This window comes from Bombina bombina, chromosome 10, assembly GCF_027579735.1.
Source record: "Bombina bombina isolate aBomBom1 chromosome 10, aBomBom1.pri, whole genome shotgun sequence".
NCBI classification, from domain to species: Eukaryota; Metazoa; Chordata; class Amphibia; order Anura; family Bombinatoridae; genus Bombina; species Bombina bombina.
In genome coordinates, this window is record NC_069508.1 from 193,006,246 (window position 1) to 193,021,652 (window position 15,407).

The 15,407-nt window shown below is 42.0% G+C and overlaps 1 protein-coding gene across 1 annotated transcript in view; it reads right to left on the reverse strand.

Moving 5' to 3' along the window:
* Positions 1 to 15,407, reverse strand: part of LOC128640795 (ubiquitin carboxyl-terminal hydrolase 24) — a 385,043-nt gene that overhangs the window by 240,346 nt on the left and 129,290 nt on the right. The window contains exons 18-19 of the mRNA XM_053693215.1: positions 9,412 to 9,573; positions 9,175 to 9,272 (exon numbers count right to left, since the gene is read on the reverse strand). Coding sequence (XP_053549190.1) covers positions 9,175 to 9,272; positions 9,412 to 9,573 — 260 coding nt within the window. The remainder of the gene's footprint in view (positions 1 to 9,174; positions 9,273 to 9,411; positions 9,574 to 15,407) is intronic.

Here is a 15,407-nt window from a genome sequence, read left to right on the forward strand (position 1 = left end):
CAACTCTGATAATATCAAAAATGGCATCACAGATAAAATTATTAGCATGCTGAAGAAGAATAATAATATTATGAGAATCATGATCTGTTACTTGTTGCGCTAAAGTCTCCAAACAAAAAGTTGAAGCTGCAGCAACATCAGCCAAAGATATAGCAGGTCTAAGAAGATTACCTGAACACAGATAAGCTTTTCTTAGAAAGGATTCAATTTTCCTATCTAAAGGATCTTTAAACGAAGTACCATCTGACGTAGGAATAGTAGTACGTTTAGCAAGGGTAGAAATAGCCCCATCAACTTTAGGGATTTTGTCCCAAAATTCGAATCTGTCAGACGGCACAGGGTATAATTGCTTAAAACGTTTAGAAGGAGTAAATGCATTACCCAATTTATCCCATTCTCTGGAAATTACTTCAGAAATAGCATTAGGAACAGGAAAAACTTCTGGAATAACCATAGGAGATTTAAACACCTTATCTAAACGTTTAGAATTAGTATCAAGAGGACCAGAATCCTCTATTTCATAAAGCAATTAGTACTTCTTTAAGTAAAGAACGAATAAATTCCATTTTAAATAAATATGAAGATTTATCAGCATCAATCTCTGAGACAGAATCCTCTGAACCAGAAGAGTCATCAGAATCAGAATGATGATGTTCATTTAAAAATTCATCTGTAGAGAGAGAAGTTTTAAAAGATTTTTTATGTTTACTAGAAGGAGAAATAACAGGCATAGCCTTCTTGATGGATTCAGAAACAAAATCTCTTATGTTATCAGGAACATTCTGCACCTTAGATGTTGAGGGAACTGCAACAGGCAATGGTACATTACTAAAGGAAATATTATCTGCTTTAACAAGTTTGTCATGACAATTAATACAAACAATAGCCGGAGGAATAGCTACCAAAAGTTTACAGCAGATACACTTAGCTTTGGTAGTTCCAGCACTAGACAGCGATTTTCCTGAAGTATCTTCTGACTCAGATGCAACGTGAGACATCTTGCAATATGTAAGAGAAAAAACAACATATAAAGCAAAATTGATCAAATTCCTTAAATGACAGTTTCAGGAATGGGAAAAAATGCCAATAAACAAGCTTCTAGTAACCAGAAGCAAAGAAAAAATCAGACTGAAATAATGTGGAGACAAAAGCGACGCCCATATTTTTTGGCGCCAAATAATACGCCCACATTGTTTGGCGCCTAAATGCTTTTTGGCACCAAAAATGACGCCACATCCGGAACGCCGACATTTTTTGGCGCAAAAGGACGTCAAAAAAATGACGCAACTTCCGGCGACACATATGACGCCGGAAACAGAAAAGATTTTTTGCGCCAATAAAGTCCGCGCCAAGAATGACGCAATCAAATGAAGCATTTTCAGCCCCCGCGAGCCTAACAGCCCACAGGGAAAAAAAGTCAAATTTTTAAGGTAAGAAAAAATGATTGATTCAAACGCATTATCCCAAATATGAAACTGACTGTCTGAAAATAAGGAATGTTGAACATTCTGAGTCAAGGCAAATAAATGTTTGAATACATATATTTAGAACTTTATAAATAAAGTGCCCAACCATAGCTTAGAGTGTCACAGAAAATAAGATTTACTTACCCCAGGACACTCATCTACACGTTTGTAGAAAGCCAAACCAGTACTGAAACGAAAATCAGCAGAGGAAATGGTATATATATATATATATATATATATATATATATATATATATATATATATATATATATATATATATATATATATATATAAATATAAGAGTATATCGTCGATCTGAAAAGGGAGGTAAGAGATGAATCTCTACGACCGATAACAGAGAACCTATGAAATAGACCCCGTAGAAGGAGATCACTGCATTCAAATAGGCAATACTCTCCTCACATCCCTCTGACATTCACTGCACGCTGAGAGGAAAACCGGGCTCCAACTTGCTGCGGAGCGCATATCAACGTAGAATCTAGCACAAACTTACTTCACCACCTCCATAGGAGGCAAAGTTTGTAAAACTGAATTGTGGGTGTGGTGAGGGGTGTATTTATAGGCATTTTGAGGTTTGGGAAACTTTGCCCCTCCTGGTAGGAATGTATATCCCATACGTCACTAGCTCATGGACTCTTGCTAATTACATGAAAGAAATTTAAATTTAAACTATTACAGGGGTATCAGTTAAAGGGACAATAAACACCAGAATTTGTGTTGTTTAAAAAGGTAGATAACATAATTTATGCTTACCTGATAAATTTATTTCTCTTGTAGTGTGTTCAGTCCACGGGTCATCCATTACTTATGGGATATATTCTCCTTCCCAACAGGAAGTTGCAAGAGGATCACCCAAGCAGAGCTGCTATATAGCTCCTCCCCTCACATGTCATATCCAGTCATTCGACCGAAACAAGACGAGAAAGGAGAAACTATAGGGTGCAGTGGTGACTGGAGTTATAATTTAAAATTTAGAACCTGCCTCAAAAAAGACAGGGCGGGCCGTGGACTGAACACACTACAAGAGAAATAAATTTATCAGGTAAGCATAAATTATGTTTTCTCTTGTTAAGTGTGTTCAGTCCACGGGTCATCCATTACTTATGGGATACCAATACCAAAGCTAAAGTACACGGATGATGGGAGGGACAAGGCAGGAACATTAAACAGAAGGGACCACTGCCTGTAGAACCTTTCTCCCCAAAACAGCCTCCGAAGAAGCAAAAGTGTCAAATTTGTAAAATTTGGAAAAAGTATGAAGTGAAGACCAAGTTGCAGCCTTGCAAATCTGTTCAACAGAGGCCTCATTTTAAAAGGCCCAAGTGGAAGCCACAGCTCTAGTGGAATGAGCTGTAATTCTTTCAGGAGGCTGCTGTCCAGCAGTCTCATAGGCTAAACGTATTATGCTACGAAGCCAAAAAGAGAGAGAGGTAGACAAAGCCTTTTGACCTCTCCTCTGTCCAGAGTAAACGACAAACAGGGAAGAAGTTTGCCGAAAATCTTTAGTTGCCTGTAAGTAGAACTTCAGGGCACGGACCACGTCTAGATTATGCAAAAGACGTTCCTTCTTTGAAGAAGGATTAGGACACAATGATGGAACAACAATCTCTTGATTGATATTCCTGTTAGAAACGACCTTAGGCAAAAACCCAGGTTTAGTACGCAGGACTACCTTGTCTGAATGAAAGATCAGATAAGGAGAATCACAATGTAAGGCAGATAACTCCGAGACTCTTCGAGCCGAGGAAATAGCCATCAAAAACAGAACTTTCCAAGATAAAAGCTTAATATCAATGGAATGAAGGGGTTCAAACGGAAAACCCTGAAGAACTTTAAGAACCAAGTTTAAGCTCCACGGAGGAGCAACAGCTTTAAACACAGGCTTAATCCTAGCCAAAGCCTGACAAAAAGCCTGGACGTCTGGATTCTCTGCCAGACGCTTGTGTAAAAGAATAGACAGAGCAGAAATCTGTCCCTTTAGTGAACTAGCGGATAAGCCCTTTTCTAAACCCTCTTGTAGAAAAGACAATATCCTAGGAATCCTAACCTTACTCCATGAGTAACTCTTGGATTCACACCAATATAAATATTAATATCTTATGGTAAATTTTTCTGGTAACAGGTTTTCGAGCCTGTATCAATGTATCAATAACCGAATCCGAAACCCACGCTTTGATAGAATCAAGCGTTCAATTTCCAAGCAGTCAGCCTCAGAGAAATTAGGTTTGGATGGTTGAAAGGACCCTGAATTAGAAGGTCCTGCCTCAGAGGTAGAGACCATGGTGGACAGGACGACATGTCCACTAGGTCTGCATACCAGGTCCTGCGTGGCCACGCAGGCGCTATCAGAATCACCAATGCTCTCTCCTGTTTGATCCTGGCAATCAGTTGAGGTAGCAACGGAAAAGGTGGAAACACATAAGCTATGTTGAAAACCCAAGGGGCTGCTAGCGCATCTACCAGCACCGCTCCCTGGACCTGGATCCGTAACGAGGAAGCTTGGCGTTCTGGCGAGATGCCATAAGATCCAGATCCGGTTTGCCCCAACGACGAATCAGTTGAGCAAATACCTCCGGGTGTAGTTCCCACTCCCCCGGATGAAAAGTCTGGCGACTTAGAAAATCCGCTTCCCAGTTCTCCACATCTGGGATGTAGATCGCTGACAGGTGGCATGAGTGCGACTCTGCCCAGCGAATTATCTTCGAGACTTCCAACATCGCTAGGGAACTCCTGGCTCCCCCTTGATGATTGATGTAAGCCACAGTCGTGATGTTGTCCGACTGAAACCTGGTGAACCTCAGTGTTGCTAACTGAGGCCAAGCTAGAAGAGCATTGAATATTGCTCTTAATTCTAGAATGTTGATTGGGAGGAGTTTCTCCTCCTGAGTCCACGATCCCTGAGCCTTCAGGGAGTTCCAGACTGCTCCCCAGCCTAGAAGGCTGGCATCTGTTGTTACAATCGTCCAATCTGGTCTGCAAAAGGTCATTCCTTCGGACAGATGAACCCGTGACAACCACCAGAGAAGAGAATCTCTGGTCTCCTGGTCCAGATGTAGCAAAGGGGACAGATCTGAGTAATCCCCGTTCCACTGACTTAGCATGCATAGTTGCAGCGGTCTGAGATGCAGGCGCGCAAATGGCACTATGTCCATTGCCGCGACCATCAAGCCGATTACTTCCATACACTGAGCTACTGATGGGCTTGGAATGGAGTGAAGGGCACGGCAAGCATTGAGAATCTTTGATAACCTGGACTCCGTCAGGTAAATCTTCATCTCTACAGAATCTATAAGAGTCCCTAGAAAAGGAACCCTTGTGAGTGGTAACAGAGAACTCTTTTCCACGTTCACTTTCCACCCATGCGACCTCAGAAATGCTAGAACTATCTCTGTATGAGACTTTGCATTTTGAAAACTTGACGCTTGTATCAGAATGTCGTCTAGGTACGGAGCCACCGCTATGCCTCGTGGTCTTAGTACCGCCAGAAGTGAGCCCAGAACCTTTGTAAAAATTCTCGGGGCCGTAGCTAACCCGAAGGGAAGAGCTACAAACTGGTAATGCCTGTCTAGAAAGGCAAACCTTAGGTACCGATAATGATCTTTGTGAATCGGTATGTGAAGGTAGGCATCCTTTAAGTCCACTGTGGTCATATATTGACCCTCTTGGATCATGGGTAGGATGGTCCGAATAGTTTCCATCTTGAACGATGGAACCCTTAGGAATTTGTTTAAGATTTTTAAGTCTAAGATTGGTCTGAAGGTTCCCTCTTTTTTGGGAACCACAAATAGATTTGAGTAAAACCCTTGTCCTCGTTCCGTTCGCGGAACTGGGTGGATCACTCCCATCACTAAGAGGTCTTGTACACATTGTAGAAATGCCTCTTTCTTTACTAGGTTTGTTGATAACCTTGACAGATGAAAACCTCCCTTGTGGAGGAGAAGTTTTGAAATCCAGAAGGTATCCCTGAGATATAATCTCCAACGTCCAGGGATCCTGTACATCTCTTGCCCAAGCCTGGGCGAAGAGAGAAAGTCTGCCCCCCACTAGATCCGTCTCCGGAGAGGGGGCCCTGTCTTCATGCTGTCTTAGGGGCGGAAGTAGGCTTTCTGGCCTGCTTGCCCTTGTTCCATGACTGGTTGCCTTTCCAACCCTGTCTGTATCGAGCAGTAGTTCCTTCCTGTTTTGGAGCGGAGGAAGTTGATGCTGCTCCTGCCTTGAAGTTACGAAAGGCACGAAAATTAGACTGTTTGGCCTTTGATTTGGCCATGTCCTGAGGAAGGGTGTGGCCCTTACCTCCCATAATGTCAGCAATAATTTCCTTCAAGCCGGGCCCGAATAAGGTCTGCCCTTTGAAGGGAATGTTAAGTAGTTTAGACTTAGAAGTTACATCTGCTGACCAGGATTTAAGCCATAGCGCCCTGCGCGCCTGTATGGCGAATCCGGAATTTTTAGCCGTAAGTTTGGTTAAATGCACTACGGCATCTGGAACAAACGCTTTTGCCAATTTAAGCGTTCTAACTTTGCTCAAAGTCTCATCCAATGGTGCTGTGCGAATCGCCTCTTCCAGAGACTCAAACCAGAATGCCGCTGCAGCCGTGACAGGCGCAATGCATGCAAGAGGCTGCAATATAAAACCTTGTTGAACAAACATTTTCTTAAGGTAACCCTCTAATTTTTTATCCATTGGATCTGAGAAAGCACAGCTATTCTCCACCGGGATAGTGGTACGCTTGGCTAAAGTAGAAACTGCTCCCTCCACCTTAGGGACCGTCTGCCATAAGTCTCGTGTGGTGGCGTCTATAGGGAACATTTTTCTAAATATCGGAGGAGGGGAAAAGGGCACACCGGGTCTATCCCACTCCTTACTAATAATTTCTGTAAGCCTTTTTGGTATAGGAAAAACGTCAGTACACACCGGTACCGCATAGTATCTATCCAACCTACATAATTTCTCTGGGATTGCCACCGTGTCGCAATCATTCAGAGCCGCTAACACCTCCCCTAGTAACACGCGGAGGTTCTCAAGCTTAAATTTAAAATTTGAAATTTCTGAATCCGGTCTCCCCGAATCAGAACCGTCACCGACAGAATGAAGCGCACCGTCCTCATGTTCTGCAAATTGTGACGCAGTATCAGACATGGCTCTCGTGTCATCAGCGCGCTCTGTCCTTAACCCAGAGCTATTGCGCTTGCCTCTTAATTCGGGCATATTATATAATACTTCTTTCATAACATTAGCCATATCATGTAAAGTGATTTGTAAGGGCCTTGATGTACTTGGCGCCTCAATCTTACGCACCTCCCGAGCGGGAGACAAAGGTACTGACACGTGAGGAGAGTTAGACGGCATAACTTTCCCCTCGTTGTCTGGTGATAATTTCTTTATCGGTACAGATTGATTTTTATTCAAAGTAATATCAATACAATTGGTACACATATTTCTATTGGGCTCCACATCGGCTTTTGAACATAATGAACAAGCAGATTCCTCTGTATCAGACATGTTTAAACAGACTAGCAATGAAGCTAGCAAGCTTGGAAATCACTTTCAATAAGTTTACAAGCAATATAAAAAACGCTGCAGCGCTTTTAAAAAACACAGTTGAATAACAAAGAAAACTAATTCAGTTATAGTCAACAATTCTTAACGAGAAGTGTATTAATTAGCAGAGGATTGCACCCATTAGCAAAAGGATGATTAACCCCTCAATACCCAAAAACGGATATCAAATTAAGATTTAACGCTTTTATCACAGTCAAACACACTGTCACAGATCTGCTGTGACTGATTACCTCCCTCAAAAATGAATTTTGAAGACCCCTGAGCTCTCTAGAGACGTCCTGGATCAAGGAGGAAGAAGCAGGAAGACTGTGCTAGAATTTTAACTGCGCAACAAGGCGCTAAAACAAGGTCCCTCCCACTCATATTACAACAGTGGGAGACCTGATATAACGGTTTCTATGCAGAAAAATGCGTTAGCCATGTGGAAAAAAATCATGCCCAAAAAGATTTATCACCAAAGTACCTCACAAAACGAATAACATGCCAGTAAACGTTTTAAAAACAACATTTTCAATGTCATGCAAAGTTATCACTAAGCCTGCTACCAGTCGCTTCCACTGCAGATAAGGCTTAAACATTATTTCAGTATTAACAGTATTTTCTCAGTCAAATTCTAGTCCCTAGAAAATAACAACTGCGCATACATTTATCAGCCTGATACCAGTCGCTACTACTGCATTTAAGGCTGTACTTACATCATATGGGTAACAGCAGTATTTTCTTAGTCAATTCCATTCCCAGAAAATAATGTACTGCACATACCTCATTTGCGGGGGACCCCGCATGCTATTCCCCTCTTTCTGAAGTTACCCTACTCCTCAGAATGTCGAGAACAGCCAGCGGATCTTAGTTACGTCTGCTAAGATCATAGAAAAACGCAGGCAGATTCTTCTCCAAATACTGCCTGAGATACAAAAAACGGCACACTCAGGTGCCATTTTAAAATAACAAACTTTTGATTGAAGAATAATTAAGTAAAAACTCCAACTCCTCTCGCGACCTCCTTCTTTGTTGAGGGTTGCAAGAGAATGACTGGATATGACATGTGAGGGGAGGAGCTATATAGCAGCTCTGCTTGGGTGATCCTCTTGCAACTTCCTGTTGGGAAGGAGAATATATCCCATAAGTAATGGATGACCCGTGGACTGAACACACTTAACAAGAGAAAATCCCTTTATTACCCATTCCCCAATTTTGCATAACCAACAGTTATAATAATATACTTTTTACCTCTGTGATTACCTTGTATCTATGCCTCTGCAAACTGCCCCCTTATTTCAGTTGTTTTGACAGACATGCATTTTTAGCCAATCAGTGCTTGCTCTTAGGAGCTTCACGTGCCGGAGCTCAATGTTATCTATATTAAACACATGAACTAACACCCTCTAGTGGTGAAAAATTGTCAAAATGCTTTCCAATTAGAGGCAGTCTTCAAGGTCTAAGAAATTAGCACATGAACCTCCTAGATTTAGCTTTCAACTAAGAATACTAAGAGTACAAAGCAAAATTGGTAATAAAAGTAAATTGGAAAGTTGTTTAAAATTGCATGCCCTATTTAAATCATGAAAGATTTTTTGTGACTTTACTGTCCCTTTAAAGATTTCCTTCGAATGCTCCTGTTAACATGCTGTTTTCACACTGATGATACAAACATTGAGAAAACATTAATAGAAGCATTAAAGGGGCAAGAAAGCCAAAATGAAACTTGTATGATTCACAGAGCATACAAATTAATACAAATTTCCAATTTACTTCTATTATCTAATTTTCTTTAATCTCTTGAGATCCTTTGCTGAAAAGCATATCTAAATAAGCTCAGTAGCTGCTAATTGGTGTCTGCCCATAGATGCCTCGTGCGATTGGCTCACCCATGTGGAATTGCTATTTCTTCAACAAAGGATATCCAATTAATGAAGCAAATTAAACAGAAGTAAATTGGAATGTTTAAATGTATTCGCTATCTGAATCATGAAAGTAACATTTTGGGTTTTGTGTCCCTTTAGTGTAAGATCTTTTTCATTATTACCACGAGATACAAACTTAGTGTAAACATAAAGTAGAGCACAGCGGAGAAGAGAAAAAAGATGTATAGGGTGCAAGGATGGTTTATAAATATGGTCTAACCTTAACCCTCCAGCTTTAAGAAAGTTTTCACAAAACGACTTGGCACAGTTTCTTGCCATTTCATCATCAGCGGTCGGCATAAGTTTGGAGCTCAAAACCTATTTTTTTAAATTAAAAATAAATAAAAATCCAATAAAATAGTGTCATTATTAAAGTTATTAAAAAAAGATAACTGAAAAGTAATATGAATAATCACCAAGACGTGACAATCTGGTATTAAACACTAGTCCCGGTTACCTCTAAGTTGTAGAGCACTCTGAAGGTGGACATGCCAGGGGCCGATGATCTGAACAAGCTCTCCAGGATAGATGAGGCACTTGGCTGGTTGTGTTGTTGTTTAGAGGATAAAGATGGCGATTTTGAAGACTGAGATGTTTGTGATTCTGACAGTAGCGTCTTCTGAGTGGAACAGGTTTCATGAAATAAAAAAATAAAAACATTTGGGCATAAGTAAAAGCAACGCTGCGTACTCTCAGAACTCCAGGGTACCTGCCTGCAATTGCGTGTGAATACAAACTGACTGATGACTAGAATGTTTAAAGAAAAATTCAACAAAACGACTACAATTAAAATACACAAGATATTTAGTACAGGAGTAGGTGTCCAGAGTAGGAGAGCAAGGAGATAATCCCCTCCCACTAGAATAAGCATTTCTCTATATTAAAATTATTATTCTATTCGCATATTTTAATTTATTTGACTCCCCATCTAGAAAAAACAATTTATGTAAGAACTTACCTGATAAATTCATTTCTTTCATATTGGCAAGAGTCCATGAGCTAGTGACGTATGGGATATACAATCCTACCAGGAGGGGAAAAGTTTCCCAAACCACAAAATGCCTATAAATACACCCCTCACCACACCCATAATTCAGTTTAACGAATAGCCAAGAAGTGGGGTGATAAAGAAAGGAGTAAAAGCATCAACAAAGGAATTTGGAAATAATTGTGCTTTATACAAAAAAATCATAACCACCATAAAAAGGGGTGGGCCTCATGGACTCCAATATGAAATAAATAAATTTATCAGGTAAGTTCTTACATAAAACATAATTTATGCTTACCTGATAAATTCCTTTCTTCTGTAGTGTGATCAGTCCACGGGTCATCATTACTTCTGGGATATTACTCCTCCCCAACAGGAAGTGCAAGAGGATTCACCCAGCAGAGCTGCATATAGCTCCTCCCCTCTACGTCACTCCCAGTCATTCGACCAAGGACCAACGAGAAAGGAGAAGCCAAGGGTGTAGTGGTGACTGGAGTATAACTTAAAAAATATTTACCTGCCTTAAAAACAGGGCGGGCCGTGGACTGATCACACTACAGAAGAAAGGAATTTATCAGGTAAGCATAAATTATGTTTTCTTCTGTTAAGTGTGATCAGTCCACGGGTCATCATTACTTCTGGGATACCAATACCAAAGCAAAAGTACACGGATGACGGGAGGGATAGGCAGGCTCTTTATACAGAAGGAACCACTGCCTGAAGAACCTTTCTCCCAAAAATAGCCTCCGAGGAAGCAAAAGTGTCAAATTTGTAAAATTTGGAAAAAGTATGAAGCGAAGACCAAGTTGCAGCCTTGCAAATCTGCTCAACAGAGGCCTCATTCTTGAAGGCCCAAGTGGAAGCCACAGCTCTAGTAGAATGAGCTGTAATTCTTTCAGGAGGCTGCTGTCCAGCAGTCTCATAAGCTAAACGAATTATGCTACGAAGCCAAAAAGAAAGAGGTAGCAGAAGCCTTTTGACCTCTCCTCTGACCAGAGTAAACAACAAACAGAGAAGACGTTTGTCGAAATTCCTTAGTTGCCTGTAAGTAAAATTTTAGAGCACGGACTACGTCCAGGTTGTGCAGTAGACGTTCCTTCTTCGAAGAAGGATTTGGGCACAAAGAAGGAACAACAATCTCTTGATTGATATTCCTGTTAGTGACTACCTTAGGTAAGAACCCAGGTTTAGTACGCAGAACTACCTTATCCGAATGAAAAATCAAATAAGGAGAATCACAATGTAAGGCTGATAATTCAGAGACTCTTCGAGCCGAGGAAATAGCCATTAAAAATAGAACTTTCCAAGATAACAACTTTATATCAATGGAATGAAGGGGTTCAAACGGAACGCCCTGTAAAACATTAAGAACAAGGTTTAAACTCCATGGTGGAGCAACAGTTTTAAACACAGGCTTAATCCTGGCCAAAGCCTGACAAAAAGCCTGGACGTCAGGAACTTCTGACAGACGTTTGTGTAACAGAATGGACAGAGCTGAGATCTGTCCCTTTAAAGAACTAGCCGATAAACCCTTTTCTAAACCTTCTTGTAGAAAAGACAATATCCTAGGAATCCTAACCTTACTCCAAGAGTAACCTTTGGATTCACACCAATATAGGTATTTACGCCATATCTTATGGTAAATCCTTCTGGTAACAGGCTTCCTAGCCTGTATTAAGGTATCAATAACTGACTCAGAAAACCCACGTCTTGATAAAATCAAGCGTTCAATTTCCAAGCAGTCAGCTTCAGAGAAGTTAGATTTTGATGTTTGAAAGGACCCTGTATCAGAAGGTCCTGTTTCAGAGGTAGAGACCAAGGTGGACAGGATGACATGTCCACTAGGTCTGCATACCAAGTCCTGCGTGGCCATGCAGGTGCTATTAGAATCACTGATGCTCTCTCCTGTTTGATTCTGGCAATCAATCGAGGAAGCATCGGGAAGGGTGGAAACACGTAAGCCATCCTGAAATCCCAAGGTGCTGTCAGGGCATCTATCAGGACTGCTCCTGGATCCCTGGATCTGGACCCGTAACGAGGAAGCTTGGCGTTCTGTCGAGACGCCATGAGATCTATCTCTGGTTTGCCCCAACGTCGAAGTATTTGGGCAAAGACCTCCGGATGAAGTTCCCACTCCCCCGGATGAAAAGTCTGACGACTTAAGAAATCCGCCTCCCAGTTCTCCACTCCCGGGATGTGGATTGCTGACAGGTGGCAAGAGTGAGACTCTGCCCAGCGAATTATCTTTGATACTTCCATCATTGCTAGGGAGCTTCTTGTCCCTCCCTGATGGTTGATGTAAGCTACAGTCGTGATGTTGTCCGACTGAAACCTGATGAACCCCCGAGTTGTCAACTGGGGCCAAACCAGGAGTGCATTGAGAACTGCTCTCAATTCCAGAATGTTTATTGGCAGGAGACTCTCCTCCTGACTCCATTGTCCCTGAGCCTTCAGAGAATTCCAGACGGCACCCCAACCTAGAAGGCTGGCGTCTGTTGTTACAATTGTCCAGTCTGGTCTGCTGAATGGCATCCCCCTGGACAGATGTGGCCGAGAAAGCCACCATAGAAGAGAATTTCTGGTCTCTTGATCCAGATTCAGAGAAGGGGACAAGTCTGAGTAATCCCCATTCCACTGACTTAGCATGCATAGTTGCAGTGGTCTGAGGTGTAAGCGTGCAAAGGGTACTATGTCCATTGCCGCTACCATTAAGCCGATTACCTCCATGCATTGAGCCACTGACGGGTGTTGAATGGAATGAAGGGTGCGGCAAGCACTTTGAAGTCTTGTTAGCCTGTCCTCTGTCAGGTAAATCTTCATTTCTACAGAATCTATAAGAGTCCCCAGGAAGGGAACTCTTGTGAGTGGAACGAGTGAACTTTTCTTTTCGTTCACCTTAGAAATGCCAGTACTAACTCTGTATGAAACTTGGCAGTTTGAAAGCTTGAAGCTTGTATCAGAATGTCGTCTAGGTATGGAGCTACCGAGATTCCCCGCGGTCTTAGTACCGCCAGAAGAGCACCCAGAACCTTTGTGAAGATTCTTGGAGCTGTAGCCAATCCGAATGGAAGAGCCACAAACTGGTAATGCCTGTCTAGGAAGGCAAACCTTAGGTACCGATAATGATCTTTGTGAATCGGTATGTGAAGGTAAGCATCTTTTAAATCTACAGTGGTCATGTACTGACCCTCTTGGATCATAGGTAAAATTGTCCGAATAGTCTCCATCTTGAACGATGGAACTCTTAGGAATTTGTTTAGGATCTTTAAGTCCAGGATTGGTCTGAAAGTTCCCTCTTTTTTGGGAACCACAAACAGATTTGAGTAAAACCCTTGTCCCTGTTCCGACCGTGGAACTGGATGGATTACTCCCATTAACAAGAGCTCTTGTACGCAGCGTAGAAACGCCTCTTTCTTTGTCTGGATTGTTGACAACCTTGACAGATGAAATCTCTCTCTTGGAGGAGAGTATTTGAAGTCCAGAAGGTATCCCTGAGATATTATCTCTAGCGCCCAGGGATCCTGGACATCTCTTGCCCAAGCCTGGGCGAAGAGAGAAAGTCTGCCCCCCACTAGATCCGATCCCGGATCGGGGGCCCTCAATTCATGCTGTTTTAGGGGCAGCAGCAGGTTTCCTGGCCTGCTTGCCCTTGTTCCAAGACTGGTTAGGTCTCCAGTTTTGTCTGTAGCGAGCAACAGATCCTTCTTGCTTTGGGGCAGAGGAAGTTGATGCTGCTCCTGCTTTGAAATTCCGAAAGGAACGAAAATTAGACTGTTTGGCCTTAGGTTTGGCCCTGTCTTGAGGCAGGGCGTGGCCTTTACCTCCTGTAATGTCAGCGATAATTTCTTTCAAACCAGGCCCAAATAAGGACTGCCCTTTAAAAGCTATATTAAGCAATTTAGACTTAGAAGTAACATCAGCTGACCAGGATTTTAGCCACAGCGCCCTGTGTGCCTGAATGGCGAATCCTGAATTCTTAGCCGTAAGTTTAGTTAAATGTACTACGGCCTCCGAAATGAATGAATTAGCTAGTTTAAGGACTCTAAGCCTGTCCGTAATGTCGTCCAGAGTAGCTGAACTAATGTTCTCTTCCAGAGACTCAATCCAGAATGCCGCTGCAGCCGTGACCGGCGCAATGCATGCAAGGGGTTGCAATATAAAACCTTGTTGAACAAACATTTTCTTAAGGTAACCCTCTAATTTTTTATCCATTGGATCTGAAAAAGCACAGCTATCCTCCACCGGGATAGTGGTACGCTTAGCTAAAGTAGAAACTGCTCCCTCCACCTTAGGGACCGTTTGCCATAAGTCCCGTGTGGTGGTGTCTATTGGAAACATTTTTCTAAATATCGGAGGGGGTGAGAACGGCACACCGGGTCTATCCCACTCCTTAGTAACAATTTCAGTTAGTCTCTTAGGTATAGGAAAAACATCAGTACTCGCCGGTACCGCAAAATATTTATCCAACCTACACATTTTCTCTGGTATTGCAACTGTGTTACAATCATTCAGAGCCGCTAACACCTCCCCTAGTAATACACGGAGGTTTTCCAGCTTAAATTTAAAATTTTAAATATCTGAATCCAGTCTGTTTGGATCAGAACCGTCACCCACAGAATGAAGTTCTCCGTCCTCATGTTCTGCCACCTGTGACGCAGTGTCTGACATGGCCCTAATATTATCAGCGCACTCTGTTCTCACCCCAGAGTGATCACGCTTGCCTCTTAGTTCTGGTAATTTAGCCAAAACTTCAGTCATAACAGTGGCCATATCTTGTAAAGTTATCTGTAATGGCCGCCCAGCTGTACTGGGCGCCACCATATCGCGCACCTCCCGAGCGGGAGATGCAGGTACTGACACGTGAGGCGAGTTAGTCAGCATAACTCTCCCCTCGTTGTTTGGTGAAATTTGTTCAATTTGTACAGATTGACTTTTATTTAAAGTAGCATCAATACAGTTAGTACATAAATTTCTATTGGGCTCCACTTTGGCATTGCAACAAATGACACAGGTATCTTCCTCTGAATCAGACATGTTTAACACACTAGCAAATAAACTTGCAACTTGGAATACAATTCTATTAGAAAATTATTAAAAACGTACTGTGCCTTTAAGAAGCACAGAAGATTTATGACAGTTGAAAATTAATAAATTGAAACAGTTATAGCCTCAATCCTTGCAAACAACACAACTTTAGCAAAGGTTTGATCCCATTAGCAAAAGACAACTAATTCTGAAAGCAGAAAAAAAATTACAGAATAAACGTTTTTTTATCTCAGTCAACTATAATCTCACAGCTCTGCTGAGAGAAATTACCTCCCTCAAAACAAGTTTTGAAGACCCCTGAGTTCTGTAGAGATGAACCGGATCATGCAGGAAATACAATGAGCTGCTGACTGAAATTTCTGATGCGTAGCAAAAGCGCCAAAAAACGGCCCCTCCCCCTCACACACAGCAGTGAGAGA